Source organism: Alternaria atra (genome assembly GCF_907166805.1).
Source record: "Alternaria atra isolate CS162 genome assembly, contig: 22, whole genome shotgun sequence".
NCBI lineage: Eukaryota > Fungi > Ascomycota > Dothideomycetes > Pleosporales > Pleosporaceae > Alternaria > Alternaria atra.
In genome coordinates this window covers 644512-671664 of record NW_025091320.1, presented here as the reverse complement: position 1 = coordinate 671664, position 27153 = coordinate 644512, and the positions used below count along the sequence as shown (strand labels likewise).

Sequence of the window (27153 nt, the reverse complement as noted above, 5' to 3'; positions counted from 1 at the left end):
ATGCAGTCTGCCCCAACCTAGAGGTACCAGGCCGATGAAGGGACACGTCGCGAACGCTGACAACACTATAGTCCTTACCCACTACTCGATGCATCCATCCCCCCTTCCGATTCCTTGTTGTGCGGGGTATCTGGTCTTCTGGCATACGATTCGCAATGGACGTTCTTTGTGCGAACTGGTTGTATTCGCGTCCCTGATAATTGGCATGCCAAGCATAGATGCACTCGGGCGCATACAGCGCCGAGTGCCGAACAGCAAAGGTCTAGGCGGATTTGTACGAACCGTAGCTCTGTGGCTCTGTGGCTAGTACGAGCCTCACCCATGACATGATTAGAATGAGGCTCTTCACAACCTTGCGCGTCTTCCAAGCTCGGGCGAGGCGTCCTTCCTCGGCTCTTGTGCATGTGTGTGAAGTTGCCGGCTCGTCACGTCCGTGTTTAGTGGGGATGTTACCGCGGGGCACCCCAGAATCGCCATGCTGAAGACTTCGGAGACATGGCTGTTCGCAAACAGGCTGAGAAGAGGACCATATGTAGCCTTGGTGTCTTGGATGATCTGGCGCATGCTGCAAAACATATAAAATAGTCGCATGTGCGTCCGGTCAAACGGCCATCAAACTGCACGCCAACACGTCACGGGCATCTCTCTAACCTTATTCCGAGAACCTCGGCTCGTTGCATACAAAGCTCCACCCCGGTCATCGCAGCCAGCGCGTGCTCATTTGGCCTCGGATCTGCTCAAGCTTGGACTTCTGATATCATCTTCTGTCATTTTCCCCTTGTTACTTCAATATCTTCGTTTGTGATGTTTAGCAGAGCTGCACGCGCGCGAGTACCCTCCTCGATACTTCGCAGACCGCTTTTGAACCAGCCATCTTTTGCAAAGCCTAGGGTATGTTGTTGCATCAGAAAACGAGGAATGGTGGGGAGTCGATGCTAAGATTTGGCGCATGTAGATTGTCGCAATGGCTCCAGCGAGGAAACAGTCGAGTTTGCCAGCGGGTAAGTGCAACACATTTCTTTCACCTGCTTGAGACGGTTCAGAGCTGACCACGATGCTTGCGCAGGCTACAAGGAGGATCACAGCAAAGGCGCCATGCTGCGCTTTGAAGACTCCCTCCCGCGGCTCCCTGTTCCTACTCTAGAGGAAACCGCCAAGCGATACCTCAAATCCGTTCACCCGCTCCTCTCCCAATCCGAATTCGACGCAACGACAAAGGCTGTCAACGAGTTTGTAGCCCCTGGCGGGCCTGGAGAGAAGCTTCAAAAGCGCTTGGTAGAGCGGAGAGAGGACCCAAAGCACAGGAACTGGATCTACGAGTGGTGGAACGATGCTGCGTACATGGCCTACCGCGACCCGGTTGTGCCATACGTCAGCTACTTCTACTCGCACCGCGATGACAGGAAGAGGCGAAACCCGGCCAAGCGCGCTGCTGCGCTGTCAACAGCCGTGCTTGAATTCAAGAAGATGGTCGACGAAGGCAGCCTGGAACCAGAGTACATGAAGAAGCTTCCCATGGCCATGAGCTCCTACGAGCACATGTTCAACTGCTGCCGTGTGCCCAAGAAGCCATCAGACACTAGCACAAAGTACCCCTTCAAGGAGAACCCGCACATCATTGCCATTAGGAAGAACCAATTTTGGAAGATTCCCCACGAGATCAACGGAAAGCAATTGAACACCAGCGAGCTCGAGCTCCAATTCCAGCGCGTATACGAAAAGGCCGAGAAGGCGCCCGCAGTCGGCGCCCTAACATCTCAGAACCGTGATGTCTGGTCAGACGTCTACCCTAAGCTCAAGGCTGCCTCTGACGTCAACGCTGCATCGATCCAGGAGATCGAATCCGCATCTTTCGTCGTTTGCCTAGACGACGCCTCCCCTGTTACTCTCGAAGAGCGCGCACACCAATACTGGCATGGCGATGGCGCAAACCGCTGGTACGACAAGCCTCTCCAGTTCATTGTCAACGAGAACGGCACATCAGGCTTCATGGGCGAGCACTCCATGATGGACGGCACACCCACACACCGCCTGAACGACTACGCGAACCAGCAAATCTTCACCAGCGCTCTTCCCTTTGACGACCCCAATGTACGCTCCGACCTGCCCAACCCGAAACCCCTTCGATTTGAGATCAATAAGGAACTACAACAAGACATTGCCGACGCACAAGCACACTTCTCCCGTCAAATCGGCGCACACGAGTTGAGGGTACAGGCATACCAAGGCTACGGCAAGGGCTTGATCAAGAAGTTCAAGTGCAGTCCCGACGCCTATGTACAAATGATCATCCAGCTCGCATACCACAAGTTCTACGGCAAGAACCGTCCTACCTACGAGTCCGCCGCTACCCGTCGCTTCCAACAAGGTCGAACAGAGACATGCAGAACCGTCTCAGATGAGAGCGTGGCTTTCTGCAACGCCATGGCTGATGCTGACGCTACGCCCGAAGAGTGCCAGAAGAAGCTGAGAGCGGCGCTTGATGCACACGTCAAGTACATCTCTGACGCTAGTGACGGACGGGGTGTGGACCGTCACCTCTTTGGACTCAAGAAGTGTCTCAAGGAGGGTGAGGAAGTGCCTACTCTGTACCAGGACCCTGCCTACACATACAGCTCCACATGGTTCATCTCGAGTTCACAATTGTCGAGCGAGTACTTCAACGGATACGGATGGTCGCAGGTCATCGACGACGGATGGGGTATTGCCTACATGATCAATGAGAACAGCATTCAGTTCAACGTCTGCTCCAAGGGACTGGGCTCGGTAAGTTCACTAAACACACACTTCACAGAGAGATGGCGACTAACAAGAAGCAGGAAAAGATGAGCTTCTACCTCAACGAGGCTGCTGGTGACATGAGGGATATCATGCTGCCCACTCTGGACGCAGCCAAGGCAAAGTTGTAGGCAAGGAATGCTTGTATACTTTGTAGTTGTACGGCCATAAATATTTTGATATACCAAACATCAACATTACATTTCACAACATTGCATTTCCATCATCCGACCACAATCATGACCATATCTTGCCCAGCTTTTCACTCCTCTCACTCCTATCAAACGACCCATCATCATCATCATCATCATCAAATTCCCTTACACCGTCTGTCCCACACCCACCATCTCAACATTCTCCTCCTCTCTGATCCGGGCTGAATCCTCCGTAGGTCGTGCCAACTTGGTGTTTCTCCTCTTCCTCCACCCCACCCACGCCAGATACGCCACCATATCCACTCCCACCACGACACCAATCGCTATCCCTGCCTTGGTTCCTGTGGTATTAATATTGTCGTCCCTCTCTACTCTCGCCTATGTGGTCATATCTGTATCGGAGTTTAATCCTGTCAAGTTACTTGGACCAGGGAAGGTGAATATCAGCGGCCCAGTCTCGAGGGGTTCCGGCTCTTCGGCAACGATCAAGTTCTTCGATTGTCCATTGCGATACGTAGCGTTGTAAAGAATTGGGCGGATTATTCACATTACCCATACTGAGCATTATGTCCGATACACTCGTCCCTTTTCCTTCATCTTGTCGCATTTGGAAAACACACGCAAAGTCGCAGTTGCGGATGTATTTTGTCGATGGATCTTGGCTATTGTACTCTACTTCCCTTCCATCATTACCGATGGGCATTTCAATATCCGATCCCGTTCCTTCTCTTGCTATGCCCACGTCGATCCATACTTCGGTGAAGCATGCTTCAACGGATCCTAGGTATGCATATGAATTCTGATCTCCTTGCACAGCGCATGTAAGACAGTAGAGACCCAAGTTCAGGCCCTCGGTAGTATCGACACCAGACCAAGAAGATTGGATGACATCTTTGCCATGCATGTATTTTGAAGCATCAGTGTCGCTCTGGTATGTCGACAGGTAATTCTGGATGGCGTCCCGGGTAGTATTGTAAGCACACGAGTCTGGAAGCGTTAAGTCGGTGGGACCTCCATAGGGAAAGTTCCAGCCTATTTACGAGGCGATGGAAACCATGCTATTGTCGGTCTATCAACGATTTAAGAGTGCCCTGTAGGGTGCATTAATGCTACGGCAAGCCCATCCAAAGGGACAGATGTCGAAGAAGTCGGTACGGAAGAGACATGCAAAAGACTACGAATCCCAACATCACACGGTGTACGCATCGCGCAGTCTATAACCAAAAGAAACCTGAATTGTTATCGTGTGGAATTGTTCCCAGCCTTGTTTTTTCATCTTGAAGCATCCTGATCAGAGAAAGCAGTTAGCAGTTCTCGCTTCTACCTGTCGACCCACGTCACACAGAGTGAGGCCTCCTACACATTATCTGGTACTTCCCCCTCTTAGCTTAACGCCCTCGCATAAAAGGAGCTTGGCAGCTTGATACAGATAAGCCTTGGAGCATTCCGCTTTACCAATATTGCAGCGTGACCAGCTTCTTACGTGCGTATGTCATCCGTGTTTTTGGTAGCATTCAGTGCCAAGCCCTGGCACGTTTTTTTGCGGTTAGCGCAGCGGCAAAACGTGATGCTTAAAATGGCGTGAATACATATGCAAGGTAGTCACAGCTAAGCGGTCGACCGGCTGGTGAATCGTAAGGAATTGATTTTGGCATGCTAAGGTACAGATCAAAGTTCACGACACCTGAACTAAACCCAGTCCAATCCAGAATTCGTAGCTCACGTCGTTATTATTGTACACACCCTTGATTCCGTTGGGGAATTTATGGGTTCTGCTTGACCCACTCAACACCCTTCTTGATGTTCTTGGCGAGGTCGGCGACGCAGACGTCGAGGAGCTTCTGCTCGTGGTCGGTGATCTTGCCGACGGGGTGGATCTTCTCAACACCGTTGGGGCCGAGCTCAACGTTGGTGGAGAAGTAGTCGCAGCCCTGGTCCTTGAACAGAGGAGAGTCGACGAAGGTAGGCTCGATGACGTTCTTCTGGCCCTGAGCAGCCTTGAGGAGCGACTCGGCGAAACGGGCACCAGCCATGGCCATGGAGAGAGTGGCAGAGCCAGCACCGTCCTTGGCCTGGACGACCTCGTCACCACCGAACTGGACGCGGCGGACGTAGTTCTCGAGTTGCTCGCCCTTGAGGTCGTAGCCGGACTGGGAGAGGAGGGGAACGATGGTGGCACCGGAGTGACCGCCAATGACGGTGATGTTCTCGGTGGCGGGGTCGGTGTTCTTGATCTGGGAGATGAAGCGCGAGGCACGGACAACGTCGAGGGTGGTGACACCGAAGAGGCGCTTGGGGTTGTAGACGCCCTTGGACTTGAAGACCTCGGCGGTGATGGGAACGGTGGAGTTGACCTGAAAATGTCAATATTCTGCCCCATTCCATCGCGATTGGGCGCAACGTACGGGGTTGGAGATGATCAGAACGTTGGCCTCGGGGGCGTGGTCAGCGACGGCCTTGGCGAGGTCACGAACGATGGAGGCGTTGGTGTTGAACAAGTCTGTTCCGTGGTTAATTGTGTCGACAAATTCCATTATTTTCAAGCTCACCATCACGGGTCATGCCGGGCTTGCGGGGAACACCAGCGGGGATGAGAACAATCTCAGCACCCTTGAGGGCGGCGGCGAGACCTGAGGGAGTAGCATCATGGCCGATGACCTTGTCGTGTATCAGCAGATGGTTCGCGGATGACTTGGGAGGGTTTTCGTACCTCGCTCTTGGTGTTGATGTGGCCAATGTCGGCAGCGACACCTATCCAGAGTTTGTCAGGACTACAGTGTGTTGTATGCAATTGACGCGATCTTACCGGGAGCTAGACGGATGTCGTAGAGCGAGAGCTTGCTAACCCTGGGGTTGAGCTTGAGCAGCAGGGACAATGGCTGTCCAATACCACCAGCGGCACCGAGAACGGTGACCTTGGAGTTCTACAACATGTCCAGTTAGCATCTTGAGCTTCAATTGTTCCAATGGCCATGCATCGACGAAGTCAATCGCCCCACTAACAAAACAGTCGCGACTTCCGGGAATATGCATACCTGGCGGGCTGAGGCCGAGAAGCAGCGGCGCGAGCCCTGGAAGAAAGCTTGTCTGGCAGCGAACATGACGTCTGTGATTCGGGTGAGGAAAAAGAGACTGGGTTGGACTGGATGAAGGTTGGTGGTGTAGGAAAGCTGCGGGAGGTTTTGCGAATCTTGAACGTCAGTGCTTCTTCGGCTGGGCGTCGGAGCTACGGCTGACAGCCGCTTTCACTAAGAGTTCACCCCTCTAGACATGTTCAACTCTTACTTCTATTACAATCACTTGTGCGCATTTACGAAAATCTGTTTCGATGAATTCATATCCCAGCTCGTCATAATGCAGACAGAGAGTTTCGATAACAAGTCCAGAGGCTGTCACCATTCACAGCCACACTGCCGCATCGCGTCGCATCAAAGTGACTCCAATGCTAGTCCATCATAAGTACTCGGTAACGCTAGATTTCGTCGGCTGTATGCATTACAACGCTCTCGAGCCAATAACGCCCTGCAGCGGTGAGTCCAACACGCCAAGTCAGGTTTCCGTCGCGCTACCGTATGGATGGCCTGAATTAAAGCCACACATTGACTCACTGTGGCAGTGCATGTGGTAGATATGTACCATCCGTTGCTCGTTATGAACTTCGTTATCTTGTTTTTATCAGTTAGTCCCAGAATCGGTTTCCAAGATACAAAAGCATCGTGGCCTCAACAACAAAAGAGTACAAGACGTCGCAAAGCCTACTTACAAACGCGATGGCCACTCCAGACCGAGACGAACCGTCTATTCCTGAACTTCAGGCAGCATTGGGTCCGTTGCTCCTCACGCGTGCATCACCATCAGGTTCTGCCACTCAAGCACCAGGTTCCTACTCCGTAGCACGCGGCTGTCCTGACACCCTCCCTCCCAAGGAGCAAGTACTACCCAAATGGACTGGCGCGTTCAAGCTCTTCGACTTTCCGCGAGAACTACGAGATAGAATATACTACTACGTCGTCTATGTTCCAGGAGGCATACACTACACCACGCACACCAATGCAGATCTCCAGAACAGGCCTAGCTCCGACATCATAAACATGCTCCTTGTTTCCAAGCAAGTCTACCAGGAGGCGTTACAGATGTTCGGGAGGAGCAACACCGTTGCGCTATCCACTCGATACAGTCCGCGAGAAGGGTACCGCAAGCCACTTACCGGCCTGCTTCGTCTGTTTCCCGATCCGGCAGCGGATGCGTTGACGAAGGTGAGCCATGTTTACCATGACACTATTGCACGACCCTCTGGAATTTGGGGTTATGCCCCGAGTCACGGCAGTATTGCTGATGGAGGGGATGGCACAGGGCATTTTCACAAGCGTCAGCAGCCTGGGGAGACGTTCCTGGAGATTTTGAGGGATGCGCATGCTGTCGCGCAGCGTTTCCCCAAGCTCAGGGTCTTCGACGTGGTGTGGTATATCGGGTCAGGATTTCACGAGTATCCGATACCTGAATGCGTTGTACGCAATATTGCAAAGTTCTTGAAGAACTCGGGGAGCCAGGAGGAGGCAGTAAAGATGTGGCTGGATCTTATGCGAGGATGGTTGCAGAAGGGCAACGTGGTCCCATTGCAATGCGTGTGGTTTATCCCGCAAGGATTTCGTGCAGATGGCTTCGGGTGGGATTTGGAACAGGCTGCGAACGAGGCGTATCAGATGGTGGTGAGGGAGATGAAGGATCGGGAGGATATTGAGGCCAGTGGAAAGGTGTGGTTGGAGGAGATGGAAGCAGCCAACAGGACTAAGAAGAAGAGGAAGAGTGGAAGGAAGACGGCGCAGAAGTAGTTATCGTGACGGAGGCTAAAGTGATAACAAGAAGATGTATTTCTCGATTGAGTTTCCAATGCAGCTTGCATGCCTAACGTCTGCAATGTTGTGGGTAGGTTATCTCACTCCCATGGCTACGCCCGACATAGTGGATAGCCACTGAGCTGCTGTCAACTCAACTCCGTCTTGAGGCAAATCCAAGTAGAGAACCAAGCCGTTGTGCAGGGTCCCTAATGCGATGCCGTTCTTCCAGTGATATCAACTGGACAAGAAGGGTACGACGCAAGGCATCCATTTCTTGTCCCAGTCACTCACTAGCGAGCTTGACTACGTGCAGATGACAGGTTGTTCTCTACTCAACATACGCTAGCGTTAAGTCGGCACACTGATCTCACAGCAGAGCGAGGGGAAGTCTTGAGTCTTTGTAGTTCTGCCTATAGCATCATCCATCCCTGTGCCAGTCGAACACAGCGCGACTGATAGGGCTCCAGAGCAGTGGGAGTTGCTGTTTGAGGAAGGCATCTTCCGGTCAGCTGTGGCGCTGCATACCTGCCCCATCTCTCTCGCCCACGTTAGCTTATTAGTGGTCAAGGCTTCGCTCCTCCTTCGCCAGAACAAGCAGGCGCAGAAATAGCGGTGTTCTTGGGGTTGTGTGCTGTTTAGTGCGGAGAGGACCGGGAACTTCGATTATGGCTTCTGTGGGCGCACCTCCAATTCAAGTACTCAAATCTGGGGGTTCGTGATACGGAGTAAATCCGAATAAAGTCCTTTTCCCCCGAACTCACATCGAACGAATGCCGTGTACCAGTATAGAATCCTATTGCCTGGCGCCATTGGATGGTTTTCCGTCGGGGAGAGCAAAAAGGTCCCTTCGGGAAAGATCGTAGACTAGTACCCAACATCGCCTAACGCTGTCTCGACCGACATCACTGTGCAGCTTCAGGCCCTTCCATTTACGCTTCTCCGCACTACAGTCTCTGACGGATCCGCCTGAACCGACAACCTTCACACACTTCCCACCAGCGGTTTCGCGGGTCCACTTCCCACCCAGCGAACATTCTACCGCCAGCATAAGAACGCTCGTGCTCCCCGAGTTTCCCCAAGAAAGCCGCGAGTCAATTTTCGACACTCTTAGCCCATGCACGTTTGAGCTCAGACTACGAAAATTTCCCAGCGGATTGCGAATTCTTGACAAACGAATCAAATCTTTTACCGCTTCTTTACTCAACGTTTCCTCACCATATGCGCTGAGTATATATGTAAACCGACTGGTCTAGCGACAAAACTCTTTCCTGAGCGACAAACTTCCACAGCGACATCTTCTCTTGTTCATTGACAATCATCATTCCATAGCGACACTTCCTGAGCGACTTCTTTGCCCAGCGACTTGACTTCCACAGTGACATTCCACTGCGACATCAATTCGTTACGACATATCCCAACAACCTCATCCAAAGCAATCTTCCCTCCCGCCAACCTCCAACCACAACCGCCGCCATGTCTTCCACCCCAGCAACGCAACCATTCCGCTTCCTAGATTTGCCCGGAGAGATCAGAAACAACATCTACGACCTCTTACTCTGCTCTTGGGAAGATGAACTCGAGCAAGACCCAAGCATGATCAGCAAGTTGAGCCGACGCAGCCCAAGTAACCCTTCATCATCACTTCTTCGCGCCAATAAGCAAATTTACGCTGAAGCGTCAGACTACATGATTAAGCGCAACCAATTCGTCCGCATCACCTGCCGAGGTCTGGACTCCCGGAACTTGTTCCTCGGCGAAGGAATTCCAGTAATCACAACCGATGCACGCAAAGTCAGCCTATTCAATGGCCACGTCATGCACATTACGCTTTCCAAGCCCGCATTTACGCCATCTACATTTCAGTTTTCAGAGTTTGAGATCATGATGCTCCGATCTGACTTGCCGAAGTTGTGCGAACAGCTGGACATTGAGAGTGTAATGGCGGATGCGAACTCGACCACAAGCGAGCACGCCTCTATCAACGCAACCGTCAGGCTCAACTATGCGCAAACTCGTTTCTTTACCCCAAAGATCCAAGAAAGCCTCCTAGAGCCTATTGCGACTTCCCTACGCGGCGTGCCCAACCTCGGAATCTCTGGTTTTGTTGATCAAGCCCTTGCAGTGAGCGTGAAAAACCAGGTCGCGCAGCCCCGCTGGACGGAGCCCGACGCGACAATCGAGGAGATCGGCACCGGTGTCGATGTTGGCAAGCGCCAATGGCAGCAAAGCAACTTTTACTCTGCTTCGGAATCCTGGGCATACGCGATGCGCACTCTTGAACGCATGCGCCACAGTTCATCCTGGCTCGGTCTGCAGAAGACTGGTGGAGAGGAGTTTGTGAACAAAATCGCCGATCTCTACTTCACCCTCAACCTCTTCCACGCCCAGTTCCTACAGGTCGATATGGCCAACGATCAATCGCAAGGACCTCTTGTGCAGCGCAACGGCCGCGTTGCAATTCAGCATCTGCGCAAATGCGAGACTGCGGCTGCACGTTTCGCGCAGCACGCCGGCGCTACTTGGACGCCGAGCAATCAGCAGTCGGCTAAGATGCTGTTCCGTCACGCGAGGTGCTTGAGGCTGATGCGCGACTCCACCAACAGCGTTAGAGCTGTTACCCTGATTGAGGAAGCTGCAGCGCTTGCACCCACCGACATTGCAATCCGAGATGAGAAAGATGCAGTATTGGCATGGGAGGCTGAGCTTGAAGAGGCGCGCCACTTGCTAGCAGAGCAAAGTCAAGCATCGCACGATGAGAGGAGGTCAGTGTGGGCATCGATCTGGGACGCAGTCACCGAGTTGGCATCTTGAGCAGTAGTTTAGCGTTTTCTTAGTCTTGATACCCCAATATATATTTCATCACCAGCTGAGCGATACGCTGCCAGCTGTAATTACCTTATACGACGTCTCTCATCATGCAAGTGCTTAATCATCACCAACAATTCATGCAATGCGGATTATACTGGATGTTGTACGAGTGCGTTTGACAGATAGGGGTCGGAACGGATCGCCGCCGCCCTAACGATGCTGCAACAACAACTCACTCCTACATTATCACTATTTGCCACAAGCCTGCGGCTTACGACTAGTCACAGGCATACAAGTACTTTCCCTCAGTGCTCATTGATTTGCCCTGTCTCACCCATATTTGATCTACATAATCTCAAAGTCTAAAACTTTGGCTTTGAGCGTTGATGGGACCTGGACGGCCCAAAATTGCACATCAGACCTCTTATGTCAGCGGTCCTCTCAACTCATTCAAAACTTATGAAAATACACTCACCACACACCTATGATTGGGCTTTGACGCTGCTTTCTCTCGGAAAGGCTAAGACTAAGCAACTTATATTCCGAGCAAAGAGAAGCTCTCTTCAAAGTTTTGTTTTAGACAACGATAGCTTGTAACAAGACCAGGCAATACCAACGAGTGTGGGCTGCGTCGAGAGCGGAGATCAATGCAGTGCATAAGTAACATAAAAGCGCATGTCATTCTTACACAGTGCGATTGTAATGTAGCCGGGAAATGTTCGCAGTATGATGTTTCATACATCTATGGATCTCAATACTGCGTATGTATTCTGGATACATCTAAGGTATGTGACGTCCTAGGACGTACAGACTTCTTGTACATGGCATCTTCCCACGTCCCAGTCCACCCATGAACAACAGCACCGAAGCCTTTCGGAAGTCTTGTATAGTACAACTTTCACTCAACTCTCGCGTTATTCCGCTTGTGGAGTATAGAATACCGACCTCATCACTCTTCTTCCCTCTGATCACGCACTCACTACTCACGCGTGACTCCTCCCAGACCAAAAACTGAATTCAAGCAACTCATGGCGTGCTATGGCTTAGGTTCTCGAAAATGAGATTTATCTCTCTCCATGATTGCACTATTTCTCGGTCGCCCGAAATGGAATAAAACCCTGCCACGTGTGAGTCGAGAACGCTTCTCTCCCTCTCGAAGAATTGCCTATGAAACGTTCATGAATGCGGCACTTGAGCGGGTATAATGTCTAGACTTCGGCGTCTGTACCGGTCTATCTCTTGAAGCATCCCGTTCGCAGTGTTTTTAAAAGAAATGGGTGTTATCCTAATGGTGGTCTTCGAGCGAAATATAGCAAAACGCTCTGAAACTGAAATGATGGCTGCGGCCGTTGCGCTGTATGAGCTGCCTACCAGCTTGTATGTTCATCACAACCTGCATCTACGTCCGCCTTCTCCAATATGTGTGACGACATCGAGAACGATCTCGGTGGGGATGTGGGGACATATGCAGCGTTGTGATTGCTTGGTGTAGCCAAGCTCTCTCATGTAGCCAAGTGCTGTGCCGCAGCACCGACAGCTGGTATGTGATTGTTCACAAACTCGGTTACGTCAACATATTCTGGGTGAGATGCAGCTGCTCTTATGTGCTCGCGTTGACATCGAAGCTTCTACAGTTTAACTAGTTACATGTGCGACTTCATTTGTGCAACAGCCAGAACCAATTCTGAGAAGTCGTCCTAATGCTGAAGTATTCGCGCCTTTAGCAGATGTTACGAACACTTTACACCTTGTATGCGCTCTCGGTATCGGAAAGGTCTCGATGCTGAGCTCCGCCCCATTGTGTACGTCGTGAAACCAAGGTGCAGTTATGTGATTTAGCCAGGCAGGCCTGGCACCGTCTCAACACAGCATTCATACTATCAAGCTCCTCATTCCATCTGGATGTTATGATTTCAGATCCCCATTGAGCATCTCCATGTCGCATGAAGTCGCTTTGGATGTGGGTAGCGCATCGTTGGTATCACCATTGCAAGGTATCATCAACAAATAGAGGAGTGAGCAATATCAGGCTGCTCAATTTTCTTTGCAAGCGCTTTTACGAAGTCCAAACGTTTCCAGTCGTCGACAATGGATCCAACATGAGCCTAATTGTGAGGGCGTTGGCATCTCCGGGCGGAAGGACTCCATTGACGCGATGCGTCGATAGAGAACAAGAGTGTACTAGTAAGGTCACTATACATACTCCGAGATCGAATCCTCTAGTTTTGACAACATCGCACTTCATAGTTGTGTTCCAAAAGGCATAAGTTCGTCAGCACTTTGCAAAATGTGTTCCGTTCTTCCTGCCCTCACTGCTCTTATCGGTCTCGCAACGGCGGACTTCTTGATCTACACCTACACTGACAACAGTGTTGATGGAGTCAACGCGCAATTTGTATGCTACCCAACATTCAGCGCATGATTTAGTGAATGCTACTCATTCCACGTCTAGGAAGGTTGTAAGTTCTTCAAGGGTTCGCCTGATTGTAACGACGTCTGCGACAGCATCGGCATCCCTCACGACGAGGGCGCGAGCAGTGGAGGTGTACGATGTGAAGGCGGTGAAGGCGGTGGTGGTTGTCATGGGGCAGTAGGCCCAGTCCATGTGCTTGAGGTAAACGATATATGGGCGGACCCGCCTTTCCACTTCACTATTTACGGTATGTCACAGGCGGCTCCCATTTCATTATCTTGCACAGATTCTCTGGGTAGAAGACAAGGGATTCGAGATGCAGCCGACAGACAATGGTCCTTCGCTAGGGAAGTGTACGCCCGACTCTTCGGACGACTACTCTTGCAACTGTCAGCCAAGCTCTTCTGGGGGTCGGAGGATTTTCTCTTGCAAAAGCTCCGTTACTGCTAAAGACTTCTTTGCTTAGGGAGTAGAAGAGGAATTAAGAGGACGCTGCTCTAGAGCAGGTTGGGCTAAGGTTTCATTCCTGGTTGCAGTTGCGATTCATGGTTCGTCTGCCTTTACCGAGCTTGTGTCCCAATTCATGTGTCGATGAATGAGACATCCCAGACAGTCCCTTTCGGGATCTATCCAAGCACGAATGCAAGGAGTTCGAGCCAATCCGTTCATCAGACTTTATCCCATATTATGCCTGTCTTAGTCGCCGATGCTTCCACTCCAGGACATGGTGCAGGCTTCCGGAATAGCGGAAATCAATATCCCTCTCCTACGTGGTCCCCAAGCGCTGAGCTCTCTTGGAAGTGCTCGTCAACGGATATAAGCCGGAAGCAGTTCCGCGGAGTGCCTTGGCGATATTCGCTCAGTATATTTTGTGTCTCCAGCGTCCTCTGTTACTTAGGGCCGATGGTGTAAGACGTGCCATGGCCTTGGGAACTCTCATGTAGGTGGGGGTGACTGGCGATGGCGAGCTTATATGCTGTGCGTAGTCCTCGTTTTTCAACCGCTCGAACCTATACTTTTTCATCAGTTCCATATCGCCTTGAATCTAGTAGCACCTCTAGGTTCCCTCCTATTTCAACAACCTAAGTGTCGGATAACGTCGTCCCGAAGCATCGTGGTAGAGGCATGACCTGTGTTTTAAGATGACAGAATCGGTTGGCTGCAAAATGACAGGAGCTGTTGTGAGAAGTACAGCTATTCGTCGCACAGTATGAGATTCGCCATCAAGAATTGGAATAGAGGAGAGATATTGAAAGAAAGAGGAATATTGGTGCGTTTTGGCGATGGGACCGCCCTTTCCTCACCCGGCACGAATAACGTCGTAGCTAGCCTTCCTTACCACGAACATCGTCGCAAAGTCGACAGCGCCGCATTTTCTCTCACCCTTTCTACACGTCGACATGTTATCTTAACAATTCAAACGACAACTTTTCATTACTGCTTTTTACCTAGGAATCGGTTTCCTTACATTAAAAGGCTTATTACCCAAAGGATTTCGGACGAACGGCACGGTGGATACGTTGCGGCTAATGTGTGGCTGTCAGCATCATTGCAATTCTCGAGGTTGCGACAGCTCGCAAAACGACAACTCCAGCTCGCCTTCAGAAATAGTTTCGTGCATTGTTTACGCGACCAAGTAGGCCGTATTTGAAAGGTATGTACAGTTTGAAGGTCTACAATTCGTTTAATGCAAGGTCGTTAAACTTCTATGCCACATTACTCACCATTAACTCAGAGATGACTAGACAAATTACCCACTATTTTGGGTTCAAGTTTTACGAAGAACAACTGATATATCGAATTCGCAAGCGGATATCGAAAACGCAAGTACACGATGCTACCGCCGACGCTTAGGTAGTGTAGTAGAAGTCTGGTCGCACGTCGCCCATGTCATCGATCTCATCCTCGGTCTTGCCCTGCACCCAGTGGTCGCGCTTACCCTCCTTTCTGAGCTTGTTCTCACGCTTGAGCGCGACATGCATGAAAAGAGTTCCACCAAACAAGAACAAGAACATGTATGCAAGGACGATGCCGTGGCCAGTGCGGTAGTGCGGCTTCTCCCACTGGTTGTAAATGTTGGACGACACAACACCGTTCATGTTACCCCAGCCGACGACGACACCGACCATGACACCACGCTTCAACGATCCTTCGACATTGTTGGAAGCCCACGTTAGCGTGTTGGAGACTGTGGGGTAGATACCCACAGCGCCGAGGAATGTGCCAGCGTATTGAACCTGTGGGTTCGTGGTGGCAAGCAACATTGCGAAACCAACGCATCCTATCGCCGAAACGACCATGTTGCAGATACCACGCAACTTTGTCTTGTCGGCAACGTAACCAACAAGAACCGTTACAGCAGCGGCAACGGCGTAGGGTGGGACGGACAAAAGCTGTGCCTTGGTACCTTGGTGGCCCATGCCGAGAAGGATAGTCGGGAGAAAGAGTGAGAAACAGTACAATGGGCAAAGGCAACCCATGTAAATGACAGCATATCCCCAGGTCTTCCAGTCGCGAAGGGCGGCGAAAACGTGTCGGCGGTCGATGCTTCCGACCTTGGCGCGGGCTTGTCCATCCATCTTTAGTCGGCGCACAGCTCGTAGCTTCTCGTCGGCAGTAAGAAATCGGGCCGTGTCTGGGAAGTCGAAAACCATCCACCAACAGAAAACGCCAACAAAGACTGTCATCAAGCCTTCGATGATAACTATATACGTTAGCTTAGGTCATATGACGATGTTGTGGGGACATACAGATCCATCGCCAACCCTCATAACCGCCCACTCCGTGCATCTGAGTAATGGCAGCGGCCAACAGACCGCCGAAAGAGCCTGCGAGTGCTGCGGCGGAGAAGAAGAGAGCGGCACGGAAACCAAGTTCCTGACGCTTGTACCAGCAACTGTCTTGTTATTAGCACTGAGCCTCAGTTATGTAGCGAGGTAACTCACGAAAGGTAGTAGTTGACACCGGGGAACAGTCCCGCCTCAGCGATACCAAGGAAGAAGCGACACGCCAATAGACCAGCCCTGTTGTGAACTACACCCATGAGAGTCATGATAACACCCCAAGCCAGGATAATGGCGGTGAAGAAGACACGAGGAGACCATTTCTTGATCGCGATGTTGGTAAGTGGCTCGAATCCGGCGTAGGAGATGAAGAAGATAGTCAGGGCGACATTGTAGTCTCGGCCTCCCATGTCAAGATCAGGTTCCATCTTAGCAACGCGCGCGTTTCCAATGTTGGTCCGGTCCAAGAACGAGAGCAGATACAGGAGCGAGAGCCATGGGATCAACCACAGGTCCATTTTCCAGACGAGCGCCTTGTCCTATGTGGAGTTAGCACGTGGCAGAAAATTCAAGAGGAAAGGGAAAGGTGTACAAGTCTGGCGCGCTCCTCATCGCTTTTGCCGGCATCTGGATCGGGATACTCATCAAGATCACTCGGAGAACTGATCTGGGAGCTGTCGACATCGTTGGCATAGATGTGCTGGCCCTTCTCATTGGCCTCAAGGCTCGTTTTCTGTTGTACGGCTGCCATGATGCTTGATGCCTAGGGGTGGACTGGAGTACAAGAGTCTGAGGGAACACACTCAAGAGGGGCAGCCAAGTGTCTCTATATGTACTCATGCTTGCACACGCCGTGGGTGTGTCTCTCGAAACGAGACGGACCCTGCTGGGGTTGATAGGCCTAGGTTGCTAGCGTGACCCGGGACCCCATGGGGCGGTTGGATGGGACAAGATTGTGGATCTGACTTAGCCCGTCAATTGCTGCGTCCGGGCGTGCCGGTGGAAAGAGCGCCGAAAGGAGAATGATGCGATATCTCAACGCACCTTTACTTGGCGCTAGCGGCTGCGGTACCACGTTGCATTTACGTTTGTCAAATCTGTCACCAACCGACTTGCTGCCGAATTCCACAATAGTTCGTGCTTCACCGATCACGTTGCACGTCTGCTCAGCGGATCCAAATAAAGCACGTATCCTTAAATTGGGTTTCAGCCTCCCAACTCCAATCCCTTTGCCAGGACTGCGGACCGATATCACTGCGGCCCATTCGAAAGCAATTATTCCACCATGTCGGTCTTTAGGCAGAGCCCCTCCTCGCTCCGGGCCAAGCACATGTATTGGGAACTTGCTGCGTTCCAGAACGACCGGGACTTGCGTTAGATGGAAGTTCTGGGCACAGCCGACGTGACCATTCGAAGCCTTGCAAAAGCGCCACCCAAGACCTTGGCACAACGCCCTCCAGCATGAAGCCGCGGATAAGGACGCTGCGGCAGGGTGTTGCTGTTCAGCCGGCAGGACGAAGCTTTTCGCAGTGCTTTGTTCGGCAATTAGGGTTGCGCAGTGTTACAGAGCCCAAAATTGTACGATATCCACGATCTGGTGTTGAGTTTCCAGCGGAGCGCACATCAAACGGCGGACTCTTCCCCGCCATCTGGGGATGTGTGGAGCAGCTTGGCAGCGCTAGAGTCGGTCGGACTTGATTAGGCCGCCCCGCTCTCCAGGTCTTGAACACTCGTCTGGTGCTCTGTAAGAGTCCCGCTGTCCGCTACCAGGGTAAAGCTGACGAGAGCCCAGATAGGTGCGTCGGATAAATGGAGCACTGGCCTCCTGCAATTCGCCAGTACCATTCAACACGCACGGCGCCAGCGGAACAATGGAAGCTGCTTATCACTGCCTAGCTAGGTACAAGCATCATGGATAGCAATAGTATTGGTCTGTGGTTGCTTGCGACAGTCTCTGAACCTGGACCACGGTTTACAAGCGACATCTAGGCGCGGCATTTGCATAACATTCTGGGTTGTTCGCACGTGGCCCCGCAGCGGTATCGCCGGTCGTTTGTAATCGTTGCGCTGCCCCGACGGATAGCCTCCGATTCCAAACACCAAGATAGCGCACACGACGATGTCATGCCTAGAAACGCCAACGAGCGCACCAAGCTGATCGCCCATGTGCTCGTCGCGTGGCCGTCAGACGGTTTCCAGGCAGATCAGTGAACATTGACTGCGCCTCTCGCCTGCTTCCACCATCTCAGCACTCTGCATCTCCTAATTACGTGCTGCGCGATCATCTAGTTGCGTTGCTGCGGCGCACTCGAATGCATGTCAAATACTCCCGCCTATCGCAGGGCACCCAGCTGCATCGCGAGGCGTCAGCGTCGGGAACGTGCACTCACCTCTTCGTAAACATGCTTGAAGAGAGATTGCTAAGTTCTGCGACCAACCACGCCGCAATATAACGTGGTATCAATGCTCAGTATTGACATTTCAACAACGCATTTAGGACCATGCGCAAGGTTATCCCCAACATACGTTCATTATTTATTTTTTACTTCGCGAGAGCATCCAGAAGCAGGGTCGCAATATCTCTTGGTATTCATTTATCTCTTACCAAACGCGGATATCGCCTATGCGCGTTTAACAAACTATTGTATGCAGCATCCTCTAAGCGCACACATCCAGTCTGGCAACTGATGGGTCGTGGTCACTGACTTGCGCGTCAAACTCCGGCCATGTGTTCACGTGAATGTGTTCAAAGTCTGCCTTGCTTTTCTTTGCCAAAGACGGCGAGACAAACATGTGGTCTAACTCCTGGGCGTTCATGTCGAAAAGGTAGGTGTAGCGCTCGACCTTGTCAATATTGACTACTTCGTCCATGTCCTTGAGCCCGCTGATTTTGGTATACTCTTCCAGGGGCTGCACGAAGGCGAATTCGTTGAAATCACCCGCAGTCACGATGCGGGCGTTTTTGTCCTTTGAAAGGATATCCTGTGTCTTATTGTCAGCCTTGTTCTCGTTTTTACTCCAATTCCAATTCTTCAGGGGCAAGAAAGGGCATTCCTTTCATGCGAAGGTGGCGTTCTTGGTACAGCCGAGGGACGAAGGTATGAGAAGCGTACTGCAGCCACCCCTCTCCGCGCCGCCCTGCCGCAGAGAGTCGCAACCGACATTTGAACGTACCTTGACAAAGTTTGCTGTGAGACGCGACTGTTCGAGACGATCGTCTAGAAGCATGTTGTTAATGATTGTTGCACGAGCTCATTCAATTTAATGAACTTACCTACGCCACCGTTGACAGGTGGTCGAGCATCTCCGTGCAAGCTGCTGCTTCCTCCCTTGGAGCCAAAGTGCACGTTGACAGTAAAGAACACGTCCGACTTCTTCGCGCCGGCCTTTCCAATAACCTCCCACTGTGCGGCCAACGGCTTTCGGCTTGCTGTCCATGCAGCATTTGCGGGTTCGATACGTCCGGGATTATACTTGAGAATCGGACCAGCAAGCACCTCGTTGGCATCGAGCGAGCCGCCTGGGTTAGACTTGTAGAGGCGGATCAGGTTTGGCTTGTACAAATAAGCGACACGAATGTTACCACCAGGCTGGCCACCATCCTGATCGTCAACAGGCACAATGTCTGTGAAAGTGTAGTTCGGACCGCCGGCAGCAGAGATGGCAGCAGTGAGAGTGGTGAGAGTGAGGTTTGCGGACACGACTGCGAGAAGTCAGTATCACGACAAGACACGAGTTGACAAGCCAATAACTTGTATCTTAACATGCGAACAATGGAGGAAACAAAGCGAAGTAAGCTTTCTCATACACTTACCTGCGTCGTTTGTGGGACCGTTGTCGTCTTGTACCTCCTGAACGAAGATGATATCTGGACTCTTCATGTAGTTCACGATGTGGTTCGCTAGGTCAGGATGGTGGTCAGACGTGGGTGCCAGGTTTTCCACGTTGTAGGCGCCAAAGGTGATGCCGTCGCATTTGCCGCTCGATATCAGCTTCGTCGCTGCAGGAAGGACAGGTTTCTGACTCTTGGTAACTTTGATCGCGGTTGTTGGGAGGATTCGGTAGAAACCAAAGGCGTAGCTGACGATACCGGTGATCTCATCGACTGAATCGCCCATCTTGGCATCGGTGGGGTTCTTGCTGCCGTCCAGAGGAGTGCCAATAACGATCGTCTCTGGGTTGGCGTCCTTGTCGGTGATGGTCAATCCACCACGGTCATTACGACCCGACACCTTCCAGTTTCCAGCAATCCAGGTGTCGCCGAATTGGTTGGGCTTGGTGAGCACGGTAGGCTTCTTCACAGTGACCAACTCGCCAGATAGGCTCTCCCAGAAGTCAAGACCGTACTTCTTGGGCTGCAGCTCAGGGTTCGCAACGCTGATCTGCGATACGTTGTTTGGTACAGCGAAAACATCACCGCCATCCAAACTGCTGTATTGCTCGTTCGGCGGGTCGCGCGTATCCTTGCCAATGACTAACGGCTTCACGACAGCTCCGGAGCTGAGTCGCCCCTGCAATACCGGTGCCGAAAGCTCGGTCAGGTAAATGTAGTCTTTGTTCGACCGGTACTCGAGGACCTTTCCTCCCACGACAATCGTATCGCCGACCGTCAAGTTCGCACCAAACGTGCGACCGAAAACGTACAAAGACTCGGAAGTCCGCTCGTCGCTGTCAGGCTGTGTCGATCGCAACCAAAGGCCATCGGGTCCCTTTGCCGTAACAACACCAGTGACGTTCGAAACAGTCTGATCTTTATACGGCGAGAGAAACTTGTTGCCGTTGATCTCCGCAATCGTAAGCGCAGTAGACACCGCTACAGATGCCGAGATGGCGAGGAACCGCGTTAGGGGCGCCATAACGAATGGAACGAAGGTAGATCTGAATGGTATCCCTCAAAAACTGAGGCTCCGGCCCTATCTTCTTATAATCCCCATGCTACCATGCAACGATGCGTTCCAAGAACCCGGTCCCGGTGCTCTATCAATGACGATCGCACTACACTATACTACACTTGACCTGTTCCTGACTTTTATCGCCGCATGGCCGCTCGGCTCAGCCGTTGATAATCCACACCTCACTAACTCATGATCGCTCCTTACCTATCATAGCAGGAGAATAGCATCTCGCCGCACACGCGCGAGCTCCGATACCTCTTGGCAATACGACGAACTTTCTTGCCCTGCTTGACTACTTTATCCATGCGTGCTGCGGCGCGCGTGCTATCATTGGACCGTTTCCAAGGTACTGGGGTACGGGACCCTGGTTTGGCGCGGGCCGAGGTCGTAGCTACTTTGGGAAGGTGGACGGTGATTGGTGCGAATGCGGGATGCTGGGAGATTGGGCGGCGGGTTCCGCTAGTGGTGGGGAAACGATATAGGGACTTTGCTATCAATCAGACCGAAGAGATAAGACACGTGTGTTATTGTGGTATGCGTAGTATAGGAGGCGAGGCTTGGGGAATGTGTGGCGGTGGAGGGACGGGTGGGTGAAGGATGGAGGATGGTAGTAGACGGGAGGATGAGGGCGAATGGAAGAGGCGCACGTGGGCTTGGCGTGAGGATCTCGACGTGTGGCGGAAGGAGAATACGTCTTTCGATGTGGGTTAGGAGGGTACTAGGTGCTTGTCGATGTGTCATGATGTATGCGAGTACATAGAAGCTCTTTTTTCCCCTCTCTCTAAGTTAGACTTAATGCCCCAAAGCTACCCTGGAGGTATTCGCGTAAATTCTCAGTAAGACACATGCGAAATATAACACGGTGTATACCTTTAGAGTAGAGTTTGACTATCAAGTACAACCCGAAGAAAAGAATGTCTTCGTACCAATACCACGCGACGCCAAATCAGCTAAGAAGAAGGTTTACATCACTAGCGATAATGGTATTGCCCATACTACTAATACCCACAGTCCTTTCCCTTCACCATATCTCCCATCCCTGTCTTATCACCAAAGTCGCGCCTGCTTTCCATCTCATAGCCGAACCCATTCCCTCCGATTCCATATACAACCATCCCCTAGGCATCACCAGCACATATTAATGTCTAGATAACAGTCGGCTTCCAGGCGCTCATGCTCCTCTTGAGCTTGTCCTAGAGACACATCTACCAGTCCCTCAGCTACATTAGGGGCCCAATTTTTTGCGTCTCGCTCTTTCATCTGCCTTTCATCCCTCATCGCGAGGGCTCTGGCAAGCGCCGCCTCCATCCTGGGAGTTGGTTGACCTCTCGACGGAGAGGCTGTGTTACCTGCTCCATCAGTTAGTGTTCTGAGGTGGGGAAGGAGGAGGGCGATGTACCCATCTCGGTGCTTCCATCTTTCATTGCAGCGTATTCGACATTCTCCTGGGACTGATATGCGCTGGATATTCTGGGCTTTTTGGGCTCGTCGTAGTAAGCAGAACGAATATCTCCACTTGCTTGACGTTTCGAACCAATTGCTACGGCCCAGGCATCTTGTGGACAAGCAGCTTTCGGCCGAGTGGGCGTCGGCGTTTGGTCAAAAGGGTGACCCCACGAACGAGGACCGTTCCTGAGATCTACGTGCCTTAGTGACTGGGGCGTGGGCATCTGACCAATCTGTAATAATGGTCTGGAGTGCGGCGTCTGCTCCTCATGAGATGGCGTTGCCTGAGGCGGATACTTCATCGGATATTGAGGCCATGCCGAGTGCATCGTCATCATTACGATGGGATGTATTAGATGCGACATCTCTGCGTTTCGGCAATGTTCCCTTCCTTCCGTTTCTACTGCTCGTCGAGGTTTGTACTGATGGAGCGGACCACTCGGTGGCTTGCGCGGGCTGGATGAGATACTTGGCAAGCTCCTCCTCAGCCTTCTCCGGGAATCTAGAATAAGTGAGCTATTAGTATGCTGATATCAGAGGCTGCGTTACGAAGAAGTTCGTTTCTTATAAGTTGAACATATCACTAAGAATGTACCCTAGTAAGATACACCGTTGCTTTTCTATTGAGGTTATGACGTATGAATCTACCTATACCTGCAAGGTAGATTTTAACTAGGTAATGTGTTGGGGATACAGCAGAGAAAATACTAGCTCTTTCTTGCATGTCACGTACCTGGAGGCCGTGTTGGTAGGCAGTCTTCAAATTCGACACGTAGCCGACTAGGATCCTTGAGCATTGTGTCCTTAGTCTGTGGTGGTGAGGAAATCGGCTCTGGTGAAAGTTGAATCTTCAGGGCTAGCGGGGAGCTTTTTGCGGGAATTGCGGAGGATCTCCACGTCCACGTCGACGACGTTCGAGAAGTTGTCGACCACCAGTCTTGAGCGTTGTATCGCGACGGTAGTCGTTCTCCTTCCATGTCGGATGCTGATCTTCTCAGGACTTTCGCAGCCCTACGGTACATGCGCTTCGAAGCACGCAACTCCTGTGCGGCTATACCTTCTTGTATGTTGGCCCACCATGCTGCACTAGCGGCATCGATTGCACTCCAGGAAGCTCTTCTCGCAACGGAAGGGATATATGGAGGCTTCGGTGAGGTACGATCTGCTCGGCTTTCCGTATTTGTAGAATCCACGTTAGGGGCTTCTTCAACCATGATGTCTGAGGGCGCCATTGTGCTGCCCAATCCGGCTCTGAAATCGAGTGTAATGAGTCGACGGGCGAACGACAGGGGAAGATCCGACGCGTATAAGTCCGCATTGGAATCCTCGCTCTCAGAAGAATAGGTCTTGTCATCGATGGGGCTACTGACAAGTGATGACATGATGTTGTGAATTACGGGACAATCTTGGTGGGTTCGATATGAATCTGGACACCTGCGTGTATTCCTATGGCGAATTACAGAGGTCAATTCGATGGGCGACGGGTAGGAGCTTGTTCAAAGAGCTGAAGTGTCGATATATGTTGTGTTGGAAGATAGCCTACACACGTTAGCAAGCTACTTCTTCTACGTATGATCTGCTTGCCAGACCTGTGGCACCGATGACGATGAAGATGTTGAGTATGTAGGAGTAAACACCAGGATGTCTTCGATATGAAAGAGCTTGTGTAGGTTTACTGACGTTCCAGTTATATAGGAAAGCGCACACCTGATATCGTGTGCAAGGAAGCGAAGGGCGTACACCAGTGGAGGAAGGTACACGATAGAGCTTCGGTACAGCGGGCTTGAACGTGGTGTTACTTCAACAATCTCACCACTTCTGCCACCCAACTCCATAGCAACCCGGTAGCTCCTGCACCACCGGCAACTCTTGCTTTGGCTGCCACATCTCCGTTCCCGGCATCTCGTATCTTGGCGTGTTTTCGTGGTTGAGATTTATAGGTTTCGGCTTTAGATACTGCTCCACCACAACAACACTTACGCCATACGGCTTCTCCTCATTTCCGTATGTCCTTATCAAGCTGGCATGATTTCTTTGGATAGTTTTCCGCCTTTGCGTCCGGCGATATAGTAGGAACAGAAGACTTGCTAGTATGGCTACAATGCAGGTTGCGCCTACAGCTATGCCTGCTATCGCGCCGGCTGACAGAGACATCGGGCACGGATTGGTCGAGGTTGAGTAGTGTGAGTTGCAGACGGAATTGCGGTGGCGATGATGGTTTGGCTGCTTGCCGCGAGCGGACCAGAAAGAGAGACTCTGTCTCGCCGTGAAGGAGTCAGTTACGACGGTGCACCTATGAAAGTGACGACAGATATCATGAGGTATCGAGATATAAACGTTATGTTCGATGGCGTACGCGGCACACTAGCCAGTATAGTTCTGGCTGACAGATGAACGGTCAATAGTCCAGCTACATGAACGTGCTACCGTAAGACCCTGTGCGCCATATTCCGCACCAAGTCGCCATCCACGAAGCACAGGAGAGTAAAATGCGTATGATCAATAGTCGTTCATCTCCACATCACACTAATCCGACGAGTGTTACTATTCCTAGTAACTTCAAGCGGTAAACCTGTTAGCATCCTTAACTTCTTTGGGATCATTAGTCTAAAACGTGGTCCGAGGTCAGGCTTAGCGAGAGCGTCGAAGGATTCTGTTGACGTCCAGAGCAATAATCGGAGGTAATCTGACCCGGCGCGCCGCAATGAGCGGTGCAGAAAAGGAGACCTTTGTAATGCTGATGAAGTCGTGCACACACGACTGGAAGCTACGCGTTGCTGCACTAGGCCTTCTCGCTTCTTGTACTCTCGCATTGTGAATCAATAGAGAGCGCTTACACGCAGGGTAAAATGAAGGGAGGGTTATAATTGCATACACAACGAAACCTATCCCCATACTAAGTCCGGGGGTTCAAAAGACACCAAGACGGAAGTAACGTTTGCGCCCCTTCCATGTACTGAGGTTTTAACGAAATCGAACGAAGCTCAACATCTTCATCTGACTAATGGTTTGAAGCTCAACATCAGAAACTGGACCACAAAGCCAAGTCGCATAGTTCTAGACAAGAAGAGAAAAGGGTATATTATAGAAGCTAAGATACGCGCTCAGGCATCCGCCTCTCACCAAGCGAGACAGCTTGCAGAGAGGACCGGAGGGTATATGCCCAAGTCGCTAGAAGAAGAAGAAGAAGAAGAAGTGCATGATACCAAAAAGCCCAAACAGCCATCCATCCCAAGTCCCAATCCAAATCCAAGTCCTAACCCCGTACCGTATAACCGTTCCTAACCAGATTCCAATCCATTCACCCATCATAACCCCATAATCATACTCATACGCAAAATTGCAGTTAAAAAGCAACACCAACCGCCCCCGGACTAAGCGCCATCAAACTCCGCCTCCCATTGATCCCAACATCCTTAGCACTAATTTCCATACCCTTGAGCAAATCAAAGTTAGGGCTCATGGGAGGCTTCTCGTTCATGAAACTCCTCGTCGTGCTACGCGCACTCAACAAACCAGCTTCGGCAGCAATCTCCTTATCCTTGACGAGCGTCAGAGGAGCAGGGACACGTCGTAGTTTCCTTGGTGGCGAGGATGTAGCGACAGTGGAAAGGGAGTGGGTTGGTGAGGGTGAACGGGTAGAAGAAGGGTAAGATGAAGAGAAGAGGGTCACGGTGGCTGTGCCGTTGCTTTCTTGCGATTCCTGACGCGTATGCAAGGTGCGTGATCCTGCTGTTGAGGGACGCGAAGATGATGTGGGGAGGGCGGGGTGCGGTTCGCATTTGTAGAAAGAATCGGCGGTTTTAGGGGTCGTGGGACGTGAGCTAGAGGCTAGAGTGGAGGTGGAGCGCTTGAGCCAGGCTCCAAGACGGGCTATTGGTGTGGTAGGTGTGGCTGGTGGTGGCGGTGTGATGGGGTTCGAGTTCAAGGGACCGGTGTGAGAGAAGGATGGGGGGGCGAGTGTGAGTCCCATTGTTGCCCTGCGAGTCAGGGTACCTGCTTCCGGGGTGGTAGGAAGTGGCTTGAAGCCTAGAGGGGCAGAGAACGCAGAGCCGATGTCTGAAAGCGTCTCAGAGCGGACATGCATACGCATCGATGGTGCAATGTATGGTACGTGGTGAGATGGAGAGGGTGGAGGACGATTGATCAGTGCGGGCGATTGAGCGTGCGAGCGATATGCGCTGGCACGGCGTTCCTCGATGATGGTGTTCAGTTCGCGAATGGCATCATCTACGTCAGTTCTGGTACGGCGGAGACTGCCGGGTCGAGAAGATGGTGCAGTGTTGGCACGATTGCGCGACGGTGACGGAAGACGCGATAGCACACGAGCAGGCGATAAGGTGCCAGATGTGCGCGACCGCTGAATGGTGGGCTTCTCGAGCATCTGCGAATGCTCTGGCAGATATCCCAGTGTAGGTGTAGCCATGGTGCCCATAGTGGTTCCCGAGAGCCTCCTCTCGTGTGTGGTAGTACTCTTCTGGCTCTGAACACTGCTCCGTCGAGATTGACCGCCGACGGGTTTACGTTGAATGATGAATGAAGGATTTGAAGATAGAGAGCTTGTCCGTGAGTCTCTTTCGCGAACGTGTGCCTCAGCGGGACGCTCTAGCTGCGATGACAGACTAGCCCAACCATCTTCACCGTCAAAGTCAGGTAATGGAGATAGATGGCCACAGCCGTCTGGAAGGTAGATGGAGAGCTCAAGTGGACGAAAGCTACGGCGGCGGCGGACAGGCATGGAAGCGTCATTGAGCATCGATGGGACATCATCAAGACCATCAAAGTGTCGAAAGTCAGTTGGGCGGCTGATGCTAGGCCGAGAGTGTGAGCGCCTGGGTCGTGCAAGGCTTGAGATGCTCGCACGAGACGAAGCACGTGCAGCATATTCGCGACTGTTGGAAACCCATTGCGAAACATGGCGGCTCATGGACTGGCTTGTTGAAGGACGCTGATGTATCGGCTCAACGCAAGGCTGGGGTACTGGACGCGGTTGTTCGTAGCATATTCGCATATTAGTCTCGCCTATGGATCAAAAGC

The 27153-nt window shown here is 51.7% G+C and overlaps 8 protein-coding genes across 8 annotated transcripts; 3 read left to right on the top strand and 5 right to left on the bottom strand.

Moving 5' to 3' along the window:
- Window positions 1-1095: 1095 nt before the first annotated feature.
- On the top strand, window positions 1096-2909 carry ALTATR162_LOCUS2976 (uncharacterized protein; the record flags this gene model as incomplete). The annotated part of the gene is made up of 2 exons (XM_043310582.1): window positions 1096-2766; window positions 2820-2909. The coding sequence occupies 2 exons, from the start codon at window positions 1096-1098 to the stop codon at window positions 2907-2909; spliced, it is 1761 nt and encodes a 586-aa protein (XP_043166517.1).
- Window positions 2910-4696: 1787 nt separating this feature from the next.
- On the bottom strand, window positions 4697-6034 carry ALTATR162_LOCUS2975 (uncharacterized protein; the record flags this gene model as incomplete). The annotated part of the gene is made up of 6 exons (XM_043310581.1): window positions 4697-5287; window positions 5339-5433; window positions 5483-5591; window positions 5644-5684; window positions 5740-5857; window positions 5969-6034. The coding sequence occupies 6 exons, from the start codon at window positions 6032-6034 to the stop codon at window positions 4697-4699; spliced, it is 1020 nt and encodes a 339-aa protein (XP_043166516.1).
- A 669-nt stretch (window positions 6035-6703) lies between these two features.
- On the top strand, window positions 6704-7765 carry ALTATR162_LOCUS2974 (uncharacterized protein; the record flags this gene model as incomplete). Its single annotated transcript, XM_043310580.1, has 1 exon — window positions 6704-7765. The coding sequence occupies one exon, from the start codon at window positions 6704-6706 to the stop codon at window positions 7763-7765; it is 1062 nt and encodes a 353-aa protein (XP_043166515.1).
- A 1479-nt stretch (window positions 7766-9244) lies between these two features.
- On the top strand, window positions 9245-10582 carry ALTATR162_LOCUS2973 (uncharacterized protein; the record flags this gene model as incomplete). Its single annotated transcript, XM_043310579.1, has 1 exon — window positions 9245-10582. One exon carries the CDS (start codon window positions 9245-9247, stop codon window positions 10580-10582), a length of 1338 nt encoding a protein of 445 aa, XP_043166514.1.
- Window positions 10583-14842: 4260 nt separating this feature from the next.
- ALTATR162_LOCUS2972 (uncharacterized protein) lies at window positions 14843-16526 on the bottom strand (the record flags this gene model as incomplete). The annotated part of the gene is made up of 4 exons (XM_043310578.1): window positions 14843-15696; window positions 15743-15888; window positions 15938-16314; window positions 16368-16526. The coding sequence occupies 4 exons, from the start codon at window positions 16524-16526 to the stop codon at window positions 14843-14845; spliced, it is 1536 nt and encodes a 511-aa protein (XP_043166513.1).
- A 1907-nt stretch (window positions 16527-18433) lies between these two features.
- Window positions 18434-20631, bottom strand: ALTATR162_LOCUS2971 (uncharacterized protein; the record flags this gene model as incomplete). The annotated part of the gene is made up of 4 exons (XM_043310577.1): window positions 18434-18757; window positions 18950-18993; window positions 19050-19478; window positions 19590-20631. 4 exons carry the CDS (start codon window positions 20629-20631, stop codon window positions 18434-18436), a joined length of 1839 nt encoding a protein of 612 aa, XP_043166512.1.
- A 2210-nt stretch (window positions 20632-22841) lies between these two features.
- ALTATR162_LOCUS2970 (uncharacterized protein) lies at window positions 22842-23498 on the bottom strand (the record flags this gene model as incomplete). The annotated part of the gene is made up of 1 exon (XM_043310576.1): window positions 22842-23498. The coding sequence occupies one exon, from the start codon at window positions 23496-23498 to the stop codon at window positions 22842-22844; it is 657 nt and encodes a 218-aa protein (XP_043166511.1).
- A 1964-nt stretch (window positions 23499-25462) lies between these two features.
- On the bottom strand, window positions 25463-26854 carry ALTATR162_LOCUS2969 (uncharacterized protein; the record flags this gene model as incomplete). Its single annotated transcript, XM_043310575.1, has 1 exon — window positions 25463-26854. The coding sequence occupies one exon, from the start codon at window positions 26852-26854 to the stop codon at window positions 25463-25465; it is 1392 nt and encodes a 463-aa protein (XP_043166510.1).
- Window positions 26855-27153: the final 299 nt, after the last annotated feature.